Source organism: Adiantum capillus-veneris, chromosome 4 (genome assembly GCF_014529385.1).
Source record: "Adiantum capillus-veneris isolate H3 chromosome 4, ASM1452938v2, whole genome shotgun sequence".
Lineage (NCBI taxonomy): Eukaryota > Viridiplantae > Streptophyta > Polypodiopsida > Polypodiales > Pteridaceae > Adiantum > Adiantum capillus-veneris.
Window position 1 is genome coordinate 99448923 of NC_140934.1, and position 17305 is coordinate 99466227.

The 17305-nt window shown below is 45.5% G+C and overlaps 1 protein-coding gene across 5 annotated transcripts in view; it reads right to left on the reverse strand.

Annotated features, from left to right (window-relative positions):
• The window catches only part of NHL8 (NDR1/HIN1-like 8), a 99446-nt gene that overhangs the window by 41189 nt on the left and 40952 nt on the right, over positions 1 to 17305 (reverse strand). For all 5 annotated transcript variants that reach the window (XM_086510894.1, XM_086510891.1, XM_086510893.1 and 2 more), the window contains exons 2-4: positions 1128 to 1205; positions 520 to 1039; positions 56 to 441 (exon numbers count right to left, since the gene is read on the reverse strand). In XM_086510894.1, the coding sequence (XP_086367020.1) occupies positions 56 to 441; positions 520 to 1039; positions 1128 to 1205 (984 nt within the window). The remainder of the gene's footprint in view (positions 1 to 55; positions 442 to 519; positions 1040 to 1127; positions 1206 to 17305) is intronic.

Sequence of the window (17305 nt, forward strand, 5' to 3'; positions counted from 1 at the left end):
ATCACAAAAAACACTTTTATGTAAAAAGTAGGAAAAAATCTCAAGTAGGTCAAACCTCAAGAATCCGCAGTCTCGCTTCCGGTGACATACAATGCTGTCCAACGTGGCGCGGTCCTTTACAGAGGCTACAAAAATTAAACAGACACACCGTGCACTGCACATGGTGATCTGCATCCTCAATGCAAATAGTTTCACATCGGGGGCAATATACAACATCAACCATTGACTCAAGAGTTTTCTGCAAAAGCAAGGTCTCCCAACGCACATATTCATCATGCTCAAGGAGTTGCTTCAAAATTGCAGGAGGAATGGAGCTCTTGCAAGTTGTGTCTGGACAAAATAAATTCTTTACTGTCCCTTCTTTCACATTCACCCTTGAGAACTGTTGCATACACTCGATGCAAAAAAAATGTGTGCATGGAAGCCTCACAAAGTCTTTGCCTGAAACATTAAACATAAATTATACATGAGAATCTTCACTATCAAAAAGGCCCACAACTGAAAAACAACAAAATTTACCTGAATGCTCTGTAAAGCATATGCAGCAAGTATGAAGAGATTGAAGAAAATAATTGGTTTTCTGTTCCTCATTATAACGCATTAATGCTGGAATAACCATATCAGGAGTGGAAAAGCCAGAAAATACGCGAGTTTCATGTCGCTTCCAATCATGGTGTGTCTCCAACACCAACTCATTGGAAATTTCAAGATGTTGCAGACAGTTAGTTTGCAGCCACTCTGCCCAGGTGTAGATTACAACATTCCCAACCTGCTCATTCCACAAACCATCCAAGCCCTTGCATAACTTAGACAGTTCATCCTCACTCAACCAATTGGTAGACAAAACAAAACTTGGAGGGCAATGGGAAGGATAATAAGCAGGTGGCCTGTAGATCAAACGAAGCGGAGGTAAGTAGTGCAAAGTACATGCACGAATCCTCTCTGTAGCAACACTAGTCCCTACTCTAAGACCTTCACTTTGGATAGGTAGCTTAACAAATACGTCCAAAACACTTGGAACCTCCACATGAATGGCTATCTGCAACAAAACAACCTAATCAAGCTCCACAATACCCAGACATGAACTTACTTTAAACTAATGAAACTGATGAGCAAAAAGTATGTACCATGTATGCTTGATCCTCGCGTTCATTTGCTTCCAGTATAACAAAATTCTCTTCGTATATTGCTTGTAAAGCAAGAACCTGCACTCAAAAGACACTTAAGCTAGAGTTTCCCCATTTTACGATTTTCATAGAGCTTAGGCAGAGAATGACAAAGTGGAAAATAAATTAGGGAAACTCCATTGCTGCCCTTCTTCTCCATTTGAAGAAACTAAAAAGCAGGGGGGGATTTACGAAAGGACAAACAGCCATACACAACTGATGGTAGTCTGTCCATGTGATGATGGTCAGATGTAAAGAAGAAAAATACAATAAGGACCTGTGTAGGTAATCCATAGCAGTGAATAACTACAGAACTAAACAATAAATTAATAAAATGCCCTAAGTAGGATAACTAATATAAGTGACTAGACTCATTAAATACAGAACTTAATACCCACATAAACATACTCACACTCCCACACATGTACAAATACACACACATATCCATACATATACTACACATGCGCGCGTGCACACACACACACACACACACACACACACACACACACACACACACACACACACACACTACACACTTTTTTTTGGTGTAAATCAACTTGATTTATCTATCTGTGGGAAACCTCAAAGAGAGGAAAACCCACCAAAAAGATGAAGTACAAGCGAAGGAACACAAAAGTGTTCGACTGTACAAAACAGCTAAAAGCATTCATAAGAAAGCTGATGTATCTCTGCAATGATATCACCAACTTCCAAGGCGAATCGTAAAGACTGCCTAAGGGAAAGTTTGAAGAAAGGCAGGGGATCTGCATGAATTCGATGAAAACATATGGCCATTACGCTGTCGCCACAGGCTCCAGTAAGCCCAAAACCTGACCCACATGAAGAAGACTGCAAAGCGCTATAACGCTGGTGAGAAGATACCAAAAGCCCAAAACCGTTTATGGAAGACCGTCGAGGGGAAATGGAGCCGCATACACGCAGATACCCGACGAAGAAAGTCTTGAGTAAGACAACAATCCCACAAGAGGTGACAAACATCCTCCTCGGCAGATGAGCAACGGACACAGGATGAAGGGCGGATATGGCACATCCTAAGAAAGGTACCCATAGGGAGCACACCAAGTAAACAATGCCAAAGAAACAAACGCTCCTTCAACGGCAAACGGCTTTCCCATAATGCAGATAGAAGCCTTCTCCACCAAATATCTAATTTATGCATGTGCCAAAGAGCGTTGCAATGATTAGCAAGCCATGGTTGAGGCAAAAGAAGAGTATATGCCCGACTAACAGAAATATCTTGAAATGGCATTTCCCGAAGATTCCAATAAGACATGCGATCACAATCAGCCAAGGGTGAAACGGGCAAAAAACCAACCAACATTCGCTGCAATTCTCTCCAGAACTAGCGATAATGCATGCCCAATCCAAAACGGCGAGTGGCAAATGGAAACTCCAAAGTGAAACTAGCTGCATCCACCACATCCTCAACCACTCGAATGCCACGGCAGGAGAGGAAACACACTTGGCGAGGCGAGCGGTCAACCAAGGTAAGAGAAAAGGCCCGGCTCCAATGAAGACTCTCCAAGCGAAGGGAGTTCGAGCATTCCACGATAGATGATTCGTAACCTGTTTCCAGGCAGAGAGCAAGGTGGAAGCAAGCGGGCATCCAGGAATATGGCCATCCATCTTACCAAACACCACCTCCCAAATAGATGGTTGCCAATGACCAAACGAGCACGTAACCACATGCTGGCTGAAGTGCGCAAACATAAGAGTCCAAGGCTGAAATTGTTGCGTAGGTGTAGGTAATAGCATAGCCTTCCTAGCCAGGACATGCCTACGCAGGTCCAAAATATTCAGACCACCAAAGCGCTTTGGTGTGCAAAGTTTTGTCATTGACATCAGACGCAGGCCATTTTTGTGTGCATGAGTTCGCCACAAATGAGACAATATGGCCGACATGAGAGAGTCAAGACAATGACGAGGCCAGTGTAACAGTGGCAAAAAGAACTGAACATATGCCATGAGGATACTCTGAACGATTCTCAGACGAACATGCAGTGGCCAAGTAGAAAGCTTCCAGTAATGTAGTTTAACATTCAAGCGTTGCATAACGCAGTGTACTTTTTGCGTGTGAGTGACGTTCCATCCAATTGGATAACCCAAATGCCTGGTGATCACATTTGGAGGAACAATCTCTCCTGGCCACAACAAAGCATGCCAATCACAAGAACGGAGTGGTAAAAGCTTGGATTTACGGAAGTTGACTTTAAAACCAGCCGCAATCACAAACAATTCCAAAGCTTCCATAATCGCTTGAACATCGCTATGTTGATTGTGGGGCATATACAACGAGTCATCCGCATAAGCCTGTCCAATAAATGAATGACCCGATGGCAACTGCAAACCATGAAGACGCTGTGAAGATGTCAAGTGATCAAGGTACATCAACATAGGATGAGTGGAAATAGCATACAACAAAGCGCTAAGGGGGCAACCTTGCCTAACCGAACAACCAAGCGGCCACGATTCGGTCAATTCCCCTTCCAGGATCCCCGAAGACGTGCTGCAAGCATACAAGAAATAAACCACATTGGCCAATTTAGGACCAAACCCGAGACACCTCATTGTGGCAACAATAAAATCCCATTGCACAATGTCAAAGGCCTTTTCAATGTCAACTTGCATAACAGCACATCCTGTTGCGTGTACTTAGCATACTCCATACCAATCAAAACATTTGCCAAATTGTCAACGATTTGACGACGAGGAATAAAACCATACTGAGCCTGATGAAGTCCTGTAAACAAGTACTCCTTAATGCGATGGACCAGCATTTTAGCCAATAACTTGTAAACCACCGGCATCAAAGTTATGGGCCGCCAATGAGAGAATTTCTCGCAGAGTGCTTGCTTGGGCAATAATTTAAGTAAACCCTCTTTCCATGATACTGGCAAATCCTGTTTTTCCCATGCCGCATTTACCATGAAAAGTAGGGGCTGTTTAAGAGCATCCCAAAAGGAGAGGAAAAATTCCACAGTAAGTCCATCCCAACCGGGAGATCTCCAACGGCCCAATGCAAGCAGGGCACCATGCAATTCCGAAGCAGAGAAAGGATCCTCAAGGCATTGTGCCTCCCGCGAAGACATGATCGGACGAACATAAGAAAGCAACAATTGACGTGCTCGACAAGCTGCCGAAGATGGCTGAGGTGGGGCTGCAAACACCTAACGATAGTGTGAAACCATAACCTCTGTAATTTCCCGCTTCGAAGAGGTCCAAGCCCCCGAGGGAAGCATAACCCGCTTAATTGATTGCGAGACCCTTGAATGATGCAGATGCTTAAAAAATTTCTTCGAAGCACAGCCTTTGTCCATAAAAGCCTGTTGACGTGCACGCGTCTGCCATTTAGCAATTTTTCGCTTATCATTTTGCTGAATACATAAATTAGCTTCACATAGCTCCATCATTTCAGAGTCAGACGGAATCAGCTAATTGTTGTAGGCATTGACTAACCCGTTTCGCATCAAGGACATTCCCCCGAATGAGCTGCATATACTGCGTACCATAGTCACAAATGACACTTTGTACTCTCATGATAAAACGATACCAGGCAGCATCCAAGTCAATATGCATATGGGCCAACAACGGGGGAATTATATCGGCAATCATGTGTTGGAAAGCTTCATGAGTAAGGTAGGCATTGTTAACATGCAACAAGCACTTCCTATAAAGAGGCCGATCACAAAGACACTGTCCACAAGACAAAGACAGCAGAAGAGGATAATGGTCTGATAGCGACAGGGCATAATCTATCCTCATAGCACATACAAATTCTTCATACTGTTGTCCATTAAGCAAGTACCAGCGATCCAATCGTGCTCTATAAGATGAATGAGCGGCATGCTGGAAAGTGAAACCAGAAGCATCAGGATGCAAACAGTGCCATATATCAATCATTTGTGTAGTGGCAATCCCATTCACGCTTCTCCACAAGCAACATATGCGAATTTCGTGTGGTGTTGTCATTTAAATCAAGGGTATTATTGAAATCTCCACAAAGAAATGCATTAGAAGTCCAAGGGTGAGATGAAATGTCTTGCCATAAAGCAGCTCTTTGCACAGAGGCCGTGTATGCATAAGTACCTGCAAATTCATGAACTCGCCCATTCAACAAACATTGTACAACCATCCACCTACCATGCGGATCATTGTATAGCAGAACAGGCTGAAGCTCATGGCGAACCAGCATCAATAAACCCGAGAAATCATGCAAACCTGCAAAGGCAATCCAATAACCGGCAAAATAGGAACATTGACCAACGAACTCGTGCTGATTATGCTCTTACAATACAACCAAGTCTGCTCTAGATGTATGTACATAGTGCCAGGTCAGACGCCATTTGTCCAGGTTACATAAACCCCGCACATTGTATGAGATGCATTTAATTTGACTTTGCATTCAAAAACCTATGTACAAGAGGCAAGAAACATGGTGATCAAGTGGAGGTGCCCATTGGCACATCTCCATCCACTACATCCATACGAGGACCCGACCTCGGAGATAGCAGGAAATGTGTCCACAGGGTTCACAGGTGAGGAGGAAGTCTCACCGAGAAGTACATCTTTGTAAGAGTGCATCGCTTTGTCCCATGCATCAATCAATGTGCAATTGTCATTACATGGAAGTTGCTTAAACGATGCATACTTGTTGGCATTAACAGAAGGAACGTAATTACGAGAAGAAAGTGGTGTACGAATCTTCACTGATGTTTTTGGCACCACCTATGAATGGACCTCAACAGGTCTAACATTTTTGCCTTTTGCAGCAGCTCCATTCCCAGGATCAGTGAATTGCTGTTCCTTGCCTTTCCCTTTGTCTACATTCAAAGCAACCTTAACAGTAGAGGCTCCACTCTGCTTGACTTCACCTGTGGATTTTCCTGCAAGGATAGAGGTGGACGAAGGAACAGCAGAAAGAGGGGGTTGCAACGGCTCCGGACATTTAGATTGCATATGGCCAAATTTGCCGCATCGAAAACGATCTCGCAGCAGGGGAGGCAGTACAGCACACAGACAGACACGCCCTTGCGCCCACACACACAAACTGTCGCAGAGCAGAGCACGCACAGGCTGCAGATGCTCATACGCAGGGCTCACTTCTGCATAGGCTGCAGAAGACTCACGTGCAGGCAGAGACTTGTGCGCTGCAGAAGGCTCGCACGCAGGCAGAAGGCTCACGCGCAGGCACCAATTTTCGTCACTCTCTCACACTCACACACATACCTCACACACATACCTCACACACACACACACACACCCATTAGCACACGCACACACACACAGATCCCCTATGAAGCATCACATGGCAGGCACATAAAGACCACAAGGCACACCAACATGCCTGGCATCGGAGAACCCAGGCATCATGGCTACTACTGCCACTCACAGATAGCTTGAGGGAGGCTCGAAGGCAAGCTGATGGAGATGATCAACAAGAGCAAGAATGATGATAGCAACATCAAAGCTATTAATCACGACCTCCTTGTAGGACACTCGAGGCTTGACAAGGAAATAGGACAACAAAAGACATAGAAGAAGCAAAAAAATGAAAGAGAGGAATGGAAGAATTAGAAGAAGGGTAGGAGGGAGGAGATTGAAATCCACATGGAAAAAAGTAAAAATTGCATCATTGTGTTACTAGCCTCTGAGAGGTTGGAGGGATAATATGAGGTCGTCACAACGAAGAAGCCATTAGGAAGAAGCTCGCAAAGGCAATCCCGGTAGGACTTGAGGGGAGGTTCGAGGTCACAAGAGACGGATGGGTGGAGGTGGTGGTGAAAAACCTCTGCATAGAGGTGAAGGACAAAGCACAAAAGATGGAACTACAATTTGTGCACACTACATTGAGGAGGAGAGATTCCCATATTGGCTCGCAACAGAGGTTTGACATCTGTTGCCAAGCGTGAATTTGTGGTGTTCACAGACAACCAATCAGTGGGTACGTTATTATTGCAGCTGTGTTTTCTTCTTTTGTTGGAACTTTGGATAATGACACCAATTTTTCCCCAGATTCTGCCGCACATGTGCGAAGGGAGGAGCTATGCGCATATTTAAAAACATCGTTTTTGGTGAATAGTAAGCCAAACAAGGGGAAAATTCTCTCGTCTTTTTCTCTTTCCGCAAGGCTTTAACACTGAAATGGCTCCCCTGTGTTCAAACATCACGAACAAACTTGCCGGAGACAACTATGGCAACATAGGCCGCAACATGTAATCCGAGTACTATTGAAAGCTTTGTAGAACTGGGAGATTCTTCTGAGGATGCTTTGAGAGAATGACGCGAAGCTTGTCAAGTAGAAATTGCAGAAACTCTATGGAATCCAGAAACGTCATCTTGCTCTGTCTGTTCTTGGGAGGACCGATATGCTTTCAGAAAAGCACACGACTGAAGCTCTGATACCACTGTAACGAGGCGACACCGGGTGCCAATTGTAAGAGCAAACTGAGATAGACGTTTATGCTGGGTGTCGGAGGCCATGGTGGGTGATGGCGGCTGTAAGCCATGGAGAGAGAGAGAGAGAGAGAGAGAGAGAGAGAGAGAGAGAGAGAGAGAGAGAGAGTCACAAAGTGATGACGTGTCTGCCCGAGAGCCGAAACCATGACTGCTGCTGAAAACCCCATATGTGCAAACCCTAACCCTAAAACCTGCAAACCCTAAAATCTGCCAAAAACCCTAAAAACAGCAGATACCCTAAACCTAACCCTAAAAGGGCAACAGTAAAAAGCGCCAACCTGATGACGTGGCAAAAACCCGGAATTTGCGGCACCGATTTAGGGTTGCGACAGCTCATGCTTTTTCTCAACGCAATTTGAGGAGAAAGAGAATTCTTTGCTTTATTTTAAAAACACAAGTGAGTTTGAGAGTAAAAAGAGCCTTTGCTTTTATTTAGGCTTTTGATCTGAATCTTTTGGGGCTTTGCTTTTGGCATCCCTTGTAAACTTTAAATAAGTGGTTTGGGCACACACTCTGCAGAGCATCTGGACGCAGAGTCTGAGAGTGAAACCCTAACCACTCTCTTGTACTTTGAACTGATTAATACATAAAGAAATACCGAAAGGGGCGCCAGTCTTTGGGGCCAATATCTCTAGGCACGGAACTCCGCCAGGCCAGTGCAAATCTATTGTGAAAGGTGAATTGTTTTGAAGTGGTTATTTGGTGCTGTCGTGATTGATTCTTGACTTGGAGTGTCCAAGTCTGTTACAATGGTATCAGAGCACGGCCGATTTCTTTTCTACAGGAAATCCGATCCCCAATTTTTTTTTCCGCGGCACCTATGGCTTTGCGCAAGGATCAGTCGACTCCCTCTGCATCCGGAGATGCGGACAGGGACCACAACGAAGATTCCGGCTACGAGTATGGCCCGCCTCGGCCTACTCAGGCGGAGCAACGAGAGATGAAGCATCGTCAATTGATCGGCGATGCAACAAAGATGATGCTCAGTTTTGCGAAGGACCCGAAATTGGCAAAATATATGAGCGAGACTTCTTTTCGGAAGTGCATGCGCAGCAAAAAACCACAACACCACCCCCGAAACCCGCTCTCAAGAAACCTTCTGCTCACAAGAAATATTCAGAGAAGGAACTAGAAGAGGTGGTTGATGCACGGATTGCTCAGCTTTTTGACGCACATAACAAAGCTAAAAAGCACGGCAAAAAGCAGAAGAAAGGCACTGACTTTCCGGGTTATTTGGGTCGTCAGTGGACATTTGACAAAGCAAAGAAACAAAAGAAGCGTGTTCGATTTGAATGAGTACCCAGTTCTTCTTCTTCTTCTTCTTCTGATAGTTCTTCTAGCTCTTCAGATTCGAGCGAAGAAGATAGAAAGGCAAAAAGCGAAGCAAGAACAATGCTTCGGAAAGGACAAGAAAAAGGCAAAGAAGTCTAAATCTTGCCCAATGAGTGTTAGTTCTACTGAGGACTCGTCTACAGACAGTTCAGACTCCGATGACGGAAAAATTTATGCGAACAATAAGAATTTTTATAAAGCCAACCAGTATGACATTCGGGAAGATAAAAGCAAGAAAGTCCGAGAGTTTAAGGAAGGTGGACAGTCGATCAAATTTGACACTTTTTCAGGATACAAAGATGCTTCGAAGGCTTTGTCTTTTATACAACAGTTTGACATCGCTTTCGCGGGAGGACGCTACTCAGAGCACTCCGAGCTGCCTCTTATTTTAAGGGGAATGCTTGAACTTGGTGGTCCACGCTTCTTTTAAACAAGACTGCTGTCACCAGCGTGTGACTACTATCTATCCTTTTTGTTGATTTCTTTCTTATTATTTATTCATTTTCACTTTTTGGAAACACCCCTCGGGAAATCTAACTGCCCTGCATTGCACAGCTAGTGTGGAACTGTTCAGAGGGAGTCCACGCCTGAGGGGAAGAGAGCACTAAGGTTGGACAAGGACTATGGTTAGCCAAAGTGGGGTCATTGACTAGCCAAAGTGGAATCCTTTGCTACACAGGCTACATTTCAGTTCTTGGTGTGGCTGCAGTGTACAAAGAGGGTCGGATGACCTAGAAAGATACAATGGCAACATCTCCTAAAATTTAGGGAACTGCTATTTTGGGACTTGAAAATGTGTTCGCGTCATTACCTCCGGAATGACAAGGGGAACATTTTATTACTCTGCCGTGAAGTCAACTGGGCAACCGGTCAGGATATTTTTAAGCAGCAAACCCGAAACGGGAAAATGTTTGTAAATGCGCCAAGTGGCACATTTCTGTGCACTTGCCTCTTCAAGAAGAAAGGGCGCTGAATTTTAAGCTGGGAGAGGCCTTCACTTGCATTCTGTTCACAGGTTGAGAGCTATGGAGTGCTTCCTTTCCCTCTTATGTACAGTGCGGTGCCAGGAGTGATGCCCTGCACACTACGCACTGCTCTCTCTCTCTCTCTCTCTCTCTCTCTCTCTCAGAATGGCGGGCTGAGCGCGCAGCTCTCTCTGAGGGCGTGAAGGACTGTTGAGGGCGCCAAGGACTGCTGAGGGCGGGCTGCTCTTTGCGCGCGTGACGGACACCATGGCGGGCTGCTGATGCCCCTGCTCTTTGCGCGCGAGAAGGAGACCATGGCGGGCTGCTGATGCCGCCCTGAGGCTCGCGCTCACACTGCCTGAGGCTCGCGCTCACATTGCCCTGAGGCTCGCGCTGCACGTCTGTCCCGTGCAGCCCTACGCGTAGCACGTCAAGCTATTCTACACGTAGTAAGGCCAAGAGTCGCCCCAGCTGTTCTACGCGTAGGAAGTCAAGAGCCCCTACGTTTAAGTTTATTTCAATTTTAAGCCCTAAGGTAAACTTTAAGTCTAAAAGAGATTTTAAGCCTTCTCTTTGCGTCCAATTTAAAGCGATTTAAGGCCTTAAGGTAAACTGGTTAAGTTTGCCATACTCTCAATCCCTCACCCTAGTACCCTGGTACCCTATCCCAGATTTGGGGCTCGGGTTCGATGGACCCACCTACCGAAGGGGAAGGGCCGGGTGTAGATAGCTACACCACCCCAAAAAAAACAACGGCTACTTTCAAACGGAGAAACAGAGATACAGTACTATCACCAGGATCCTTACGCGTTGGGAATACCTCCAAGATACATGATGAGCTATTGATGGAGAAGGTCTAGGTGATGCTCAAATCAGAGCTAAACTAAATGAGGGATGACATCAGGAAGGAAATGCACGCGAACGCCGAGAGCTAGAGGAACTCCATGTATGGAGACATGATGAGAGAACTAAGGAGAGAGATCCGGGGGTATAGAATGAGGAAATTCAGATCGTGAAAACGGAATTACGAAACCTAATCAAGGCCGAAGTAAATGTAACAGAATGCGTTATGCAAAAGAAACTCGATGAGGCAGTAGCAAGTTTTGAAGCATGGAGAACAAATATGGAAAAGCACATGGAGGAAAAAGATGCAATAATCGAGGAGCTAAAAGGAGAACTTGCGGCTTGCAAATCTGCAACTAAGGAGAAGGGAGACGACCAACCTTCGGTGTTGAAGGAGCTCGAGGACATGAAGGATCAGATGAAAGCTCTACAGGAAGGAGATGAACAAAAATCGAAAACGGCATCTTCATGGGCGGAACGTCTTGTTAAGACACAAGAAAAGGTTGATGAAGCAGAGAAATGGATTGAGGATGCGAAGAAAGGGAAGGCCCAGATGCCTGAGACCACACCTACTTCCACTATTATTAATATGACCATTGAGGAAGAGCAGAAAAGGAAGACTCGGGCTCTGCATGTGCGGGTCACAAGAGTCAAGGACAAAGAGACTGCAGATGAAGAGGTGAGGGAACTGCTACAACGCATGGGCATCACAGAGCCTACTCACACAAGCGCATGGAGAGTGGGCAAGAAAGGAGTCGATGAGAAGGGAAACGTAAAGGATAGGGCACTTATTCTCCGCTTCCCGAATATAGAAATAAGGAAAGAATTTCTAAACAAGAGGCCAACTCTTAAGAAAACCGGTATTTTCCTGGGAGATGACCTTACATTGGCACAAGTGGCACACATGCAAGAGTTGATGCCAGAGATCAGGGCAGCAAGAGAAAAGCCTTTTATAGAGGAGGGAAAGTAGTGGTTCTGGAAAAGCCCTCATCATGACGGTGCGAGAACCATGGGGCGACGCTCCGCATAGCGGCGTGGAATTGTAATGGATCATATAGGCTAGATGTAGGTGCCTTTGAAGACAGCTTTAGGGACAGAGACATAGTTTTCTATTCAGAGACACACCAGATACCGGGACAGCTTATGCCACATGTGAAGGGGTATTTATGGGAAACAGCTGGTCGACCAGACAAGAGATCTCTACGAGGTAGCCGGGGTTCAGGAGGAGTAGCAGTCTTATTTAAAGAGGAGCTGAAACCACTACTACAGATTATTAGGAAAGATGAACAAGCAAGGTATATGTGGGTGAGAATGAGAACCGAGACAGGTAGATTTCTATATATCGCTATATGCTACTTCCCTCCAAGTACATCAGTCTACTCCTCACCTAAAGGACAGTCCCCTTTCTTCATTTTGAATAATGACATATGGGAGTTCTCTAGAGATGGAGACATCGTTCTCTTAGGAGACTTTAATGCCAGAACGGCCAACTCTCAAGCAGTATTCTATGATACTTCTGAGGAAATGCTCATAGAAGTGGATTTATCACAGGAGGGGCTTACTAGAAACTCACAAGATAAAGAACACACTGAATATGGGAGACATCTCATGGAGATGGCAACTACACATGGTTTGGCCATACTTAATGGTCTAGAGAATTTCCCTTTATCTGGGGGATTCACATGCTTCCCGCACAGGCATGGGGCCAGCACAGTAGATTATGTCATGACTTCACCAAGCTTTATTTCTAGTATCGAGGACTTTAAGGTGGGACCCAAACCGGTTGGGATTGCAGTGGATCATGCTCTCTTGACCTTATCAATCTCCTTCCAATACAATGTCTCTCAAGTACAAAGGAAGAAGACGCACACAAGATATACTTTCACACCAGAGACTGATTCAGTCTATGTGGAACAGATCTATAGTAGGATGTGGGCAGCCGAGCCAGTATATACGGTAGAGGAGATTACTTCTTAGCTAACAGAGATACTACATGGAGTAGCACAAGAGGCATACCCACATACTCAGCCTGATCAGAAGAGAGGATCTGGGAACATGCCTCAAAACAGTTGGTACGACGAGGAATGCAGAGAGACGAGAACCCAGGTCCAGAAAGAGCTTACACTTGGGACCATCACACATAAGCACTCTCGGATTGCTCTTCGGCGTATAGTACGTCGCAAGAAAAGGGCATTTTTAGCCAAACTGGAGAAGAATTTATATCAGCTCTTCTTGAGTCAGGACTCACATGAGGCCTGGCGTTTATTTCACGAGCACTCATCGCCTCCGACAATTACTTCTCCTGAGATTTGGGGTCAATATGTAACATCATTATATATGGTATCTGGACAGCCTCCATTACCAGATCCGCTAGAGCCATGCCCTGCTACTAGTACTTTCTTTACTACGGAAATGGTGGGAAAAGCCATTGATAAGATGAAGACAAGAAGAGCATATGATCATGAGGGTCTAGTAGCAGAACATCTGATCCATGCAAGGGATCTACTTTCAGAAGTCCTTGCTCGTCTGTTTAATCGGGTCATGTGTGAAGGATTACCTGAATCTTGGAAATTATCTACTATCGTACCTATTTTCAAGTCAGGGGATCCTATGATACCTGGGAACTACCATACCATTATGGTGGGTCACACATTGACCCGACTGTATGCATCCATTCTGGAACAAAAATTGAGTAGATGGGCAGACAATGAGGGCATAAGGGCAACAGGACAAGCTAGATTCAGGAGGGGTTATTCCCATAGTTACCCGGAACGCGGAACGGAAACGGCGATGAGATCCCCGCGGAACGGGAGAACGGCTAGGGGTCCAAAACGGGAACGGTGTGGAACGGGAGGTATAAAAAACACGCAAATAGTGCATTTTTTAGCTCCTTGTGTTTAAATACGAGTATTAGAGTGCTTTGACTCTAATACTCACAAAAAACTCATTTTGAAGACCATTTTCAACCTTGCTATGACTAGATGATGAGAGAGAGAGAGAGAGAGAGAGAGAGAGAGAGAGAGAGAGAGAGAGAGAGAGAGAGAGAGAGATTTGAGAGAGTGGGAGGGAGAGGAGAGATTTGAAGGCTTGAAGCCTTGAGCCTTGAGAGAGTGAGTCTTGAGAGGGAGAGATCTTGAGAGTGTGAGAGGGAGAGAGCTTGAGCCTTGAGGATTAGCTTGTGGAGAGAAAGGGGGAGGGGGGGTGCATTTTATGAGTCCTTGAGGCCTTGCACCCTTCAAAAAGAAGCCCAAACATTTACTTCAATTTTTTCAATTTTTGCCAAATTTGTTTGTAGCCGTTGGCCGTTCCAGGGGCATTCCGGAACGTTCCGGAACGGCCGTTCCGGTTTGCACTGGCCACCCGGAACGTCAGACGTTCCGGGACGTTTCGGAACGTTCGGGAAGGGATCTGCCCCCCGGAACACCGGAACGGGGGCTAGGGGGAGTTCCCCGGTAACTCTGGTTATTCCACTCTAGATCATATTCTTACGCTCAGAGCCATTATTGAGGAAGGAAGAGCAAGTGGGAGAAGGATGTATTGTTGCTTTGTGGATTTTCGGAAAGCTTTTGATACAGTACCAAGGGCCAGATTGATGCGCAGAATGCAAGAGTTAGGGGTCCCCAAAGAGATTATCTGGGGGATCATGGCCTTATATGGGTCAGTAACTGGTTATGTACGTACTCCAGAAGGGGATTCCGACATTGTTCATTCCATCGTTGGAGTAAAGCAGGGATGCCCACTGTCCCCTACTTTATTTGGTATGTATATAGATGAGGTATCAGATTACATTGATAGAGAGGGTGACAGAGGTGCTCAGCTTGCAGGGTCATGGATCCCTTTGTTGTTGTATGCAGATGATATTGTATTGATAGCAGAATCACCATATGGAATGCAGAGGCAGTTAGATGCATTACATAAATTCGCGGAGGACAGCGGACTGTCGGTGAATTTGGGTAAAACCAAAGTTATGGTGTTTAACACCACACCGCAGTGGGTTAGGAGATCGGCACCTACATTTGCATATGGCCAGGATACAGTAGAGTACACAGATGCATACAGATACCTTGGTGTGGTATTTGCAGGACCGAAGTTTACTCTTAAGAAAGCAGCGGAGGCTAGATTGTCCAGAGCCTCTGTGGCCTTGGGAGGGTTGGAGAGGATGTGTTCACAAGTGCAATTTCAGGAACCACGAACAAAACTTTGGCTCTTTGATACTGTGGTGGCTTCGGCTATGCTTTATGGAGTCCAGATTTGGGGACCATCTGTGGATCAGGATAATTGGAAGCCAATGGAGAGACCTTTGGTATCTATGATTTCCCGAATGATTAGAGCCAAGGCCTCCGTACCACACGCGATTATCCGAGCGGAACTAGCTGCCCCTCCGATAGAAATTGAAGCTCTTACCAGATCAGTGTCCTTTATACATGGTTTGTGGGATACAAATAATTGCCGATATACTAGATTGGCCCTCGAATCCTCTCGACAGTTAGCAATGAAAGGGGATACATCATGCTGGTATGCGTAACTGTCTTCGTGGTTTCAGAGACACGGGTTCAGTATGGAAAGATTACCCCCCTACCAATACTCTCTTGAGGCTCCATCAGTGGCAATTACACGAACGGAGATTAATAAAATCATCCGTCAGGATCTTATACAGTTGGATACTAAGAGGACATGGGTAGACCCTACACAAGAATTGGGCACGAAGATGGCCGACTACAAAGAAAACTTCCTACAGCTATCTGAAGATGGATTTGTGATTCGCCCGAGCTACATGGATACCCACCTGTCTCATGGTTTGAGATGTGCTATTGGTCAAATTTGTACATCCTCACACCAGCTGGAAATTGAATTTGGCAGATTTAGGGGAATCCCACCTGAGAGCAGAATTTGCAAGTTATGCGGAATGGAGCCGGAGACAGAATTACACTACATATGCCATTGCACCGTATACTATGAGATACGTGGGCATTTCCATTGCCTATTTAAAGAAGGCTTTGGACCTCTAGATAGAGTCGTGCAATACCAAGATCAAAGATGCTTAGGCTTGTACCTATTGGAAATACATCGGCACAGGGATAATCTAATGAGAAGAAAAAGAGCACTACAGCCTCAGAGGCAGATCACAGATTTCTTCGGATCGAGAGAAGCAGGAGTGGAAGGAGAAGCAAGAGACCAGCAGCCAGCACAAAGGAGTACCCACATCCATACCAAAGGCACCCTCATTGACAGGGCGATTGAGCTTAGGAAATCGAGACGACCACGACCGAGATGCAGAAGCACACTTCACCGGAGGGGACTACAACAAAGGATTAGAAGCATTCTAGCCACACACCGAGAATGCTCCTAATAAGTTTATTTAATACTTTGTATTTAGTTTTTCACATTTATTTTCACTCTCTCACACTTTTCACACTTGGTACTTTAGTACTAAGGTACCCAGACTTTGTAACAGATTCACCACTTTTGTATCAGTTTGGTCTCATAGGTCATCCTGGCCTTTTTGAAGACGTTAATATAACATTTCATTTCATTTCATTTTCTCTCCCCTATGGTAGTATGTTATGCCCTCTAGCGGGCTTTTCAATTGACCAATGTACAGTTGTGTGGGTTCATGTGCGATTGCCAAGGCAAGAGCCTCTTGCACAGGTACTTGATTAGCTAGCGGCTAATCCCCTGCAGGTACAGGTGATTCGGAGAGGTTTCACGTGCGAAATCTCGTCCGATTCAAAGGGCAAGTAGCCCTACAGGTGCGGGAGCTCGAGGACTTGCTACGGATGCGACCGGCACGCAAAGCAGAGCTCGAAACAGTGAATGACAGCGTGCTGTGTATTTTTGCAGGTTTAGGGTTTTGGCCCTAAACGGACCATAATACCCCCAAGAGGTTCGGGGACGCGAGGGGACTACTGTACAAGTGATCTGGCGCATTTTCGGGGCAGAAAACAGAGAATTCAGCGTGCTGTAGATTCTCGCCAGGTTTTGCAAAGTGTCCGTATGCGTCGGGAAAGTCATCCAATGTGTGGGAATACTGACTGTAAAGGGTCCGAGTACAATTATGCTGCCGAAATCAGGCCAGAACAGTTGAAATTCAGCCAAGATTGTGCGGGGCAGCTTGTAGGGAACCACATCTTCTATTCCCTCTGTTAAAGAATAAAGAAATACCAAAAGGGGCGCCTAATTTAAGGGCTAGTCTGGTGTCGGTCTTCTCATACAGGTGCAATCTAGCAGCCTGTATCCCTTTCCTCTTTGTTGTGTCTTGAAAGTACAGGTAAAGTGGGCGACAAATTAAATGGGTGAAAGCAAATAAGGTTTAAGTCTAAGGTCTACCGCCCTTTTTGGATTTAGCAAGCCGGTTTCATGGTTCTATCGCCGGGATTAAATCACTTTTTTCCATAGAAGTGAGCCTTGGTCAGTTTGGGCTTGAGGACACAGGGGATCATAGACCAGACACAAGAAATTGCAATTATGGCTGACAGACCAGATGATGTGACTAAAGAGGTTCCTCTTCGCAGGGTCAACAGA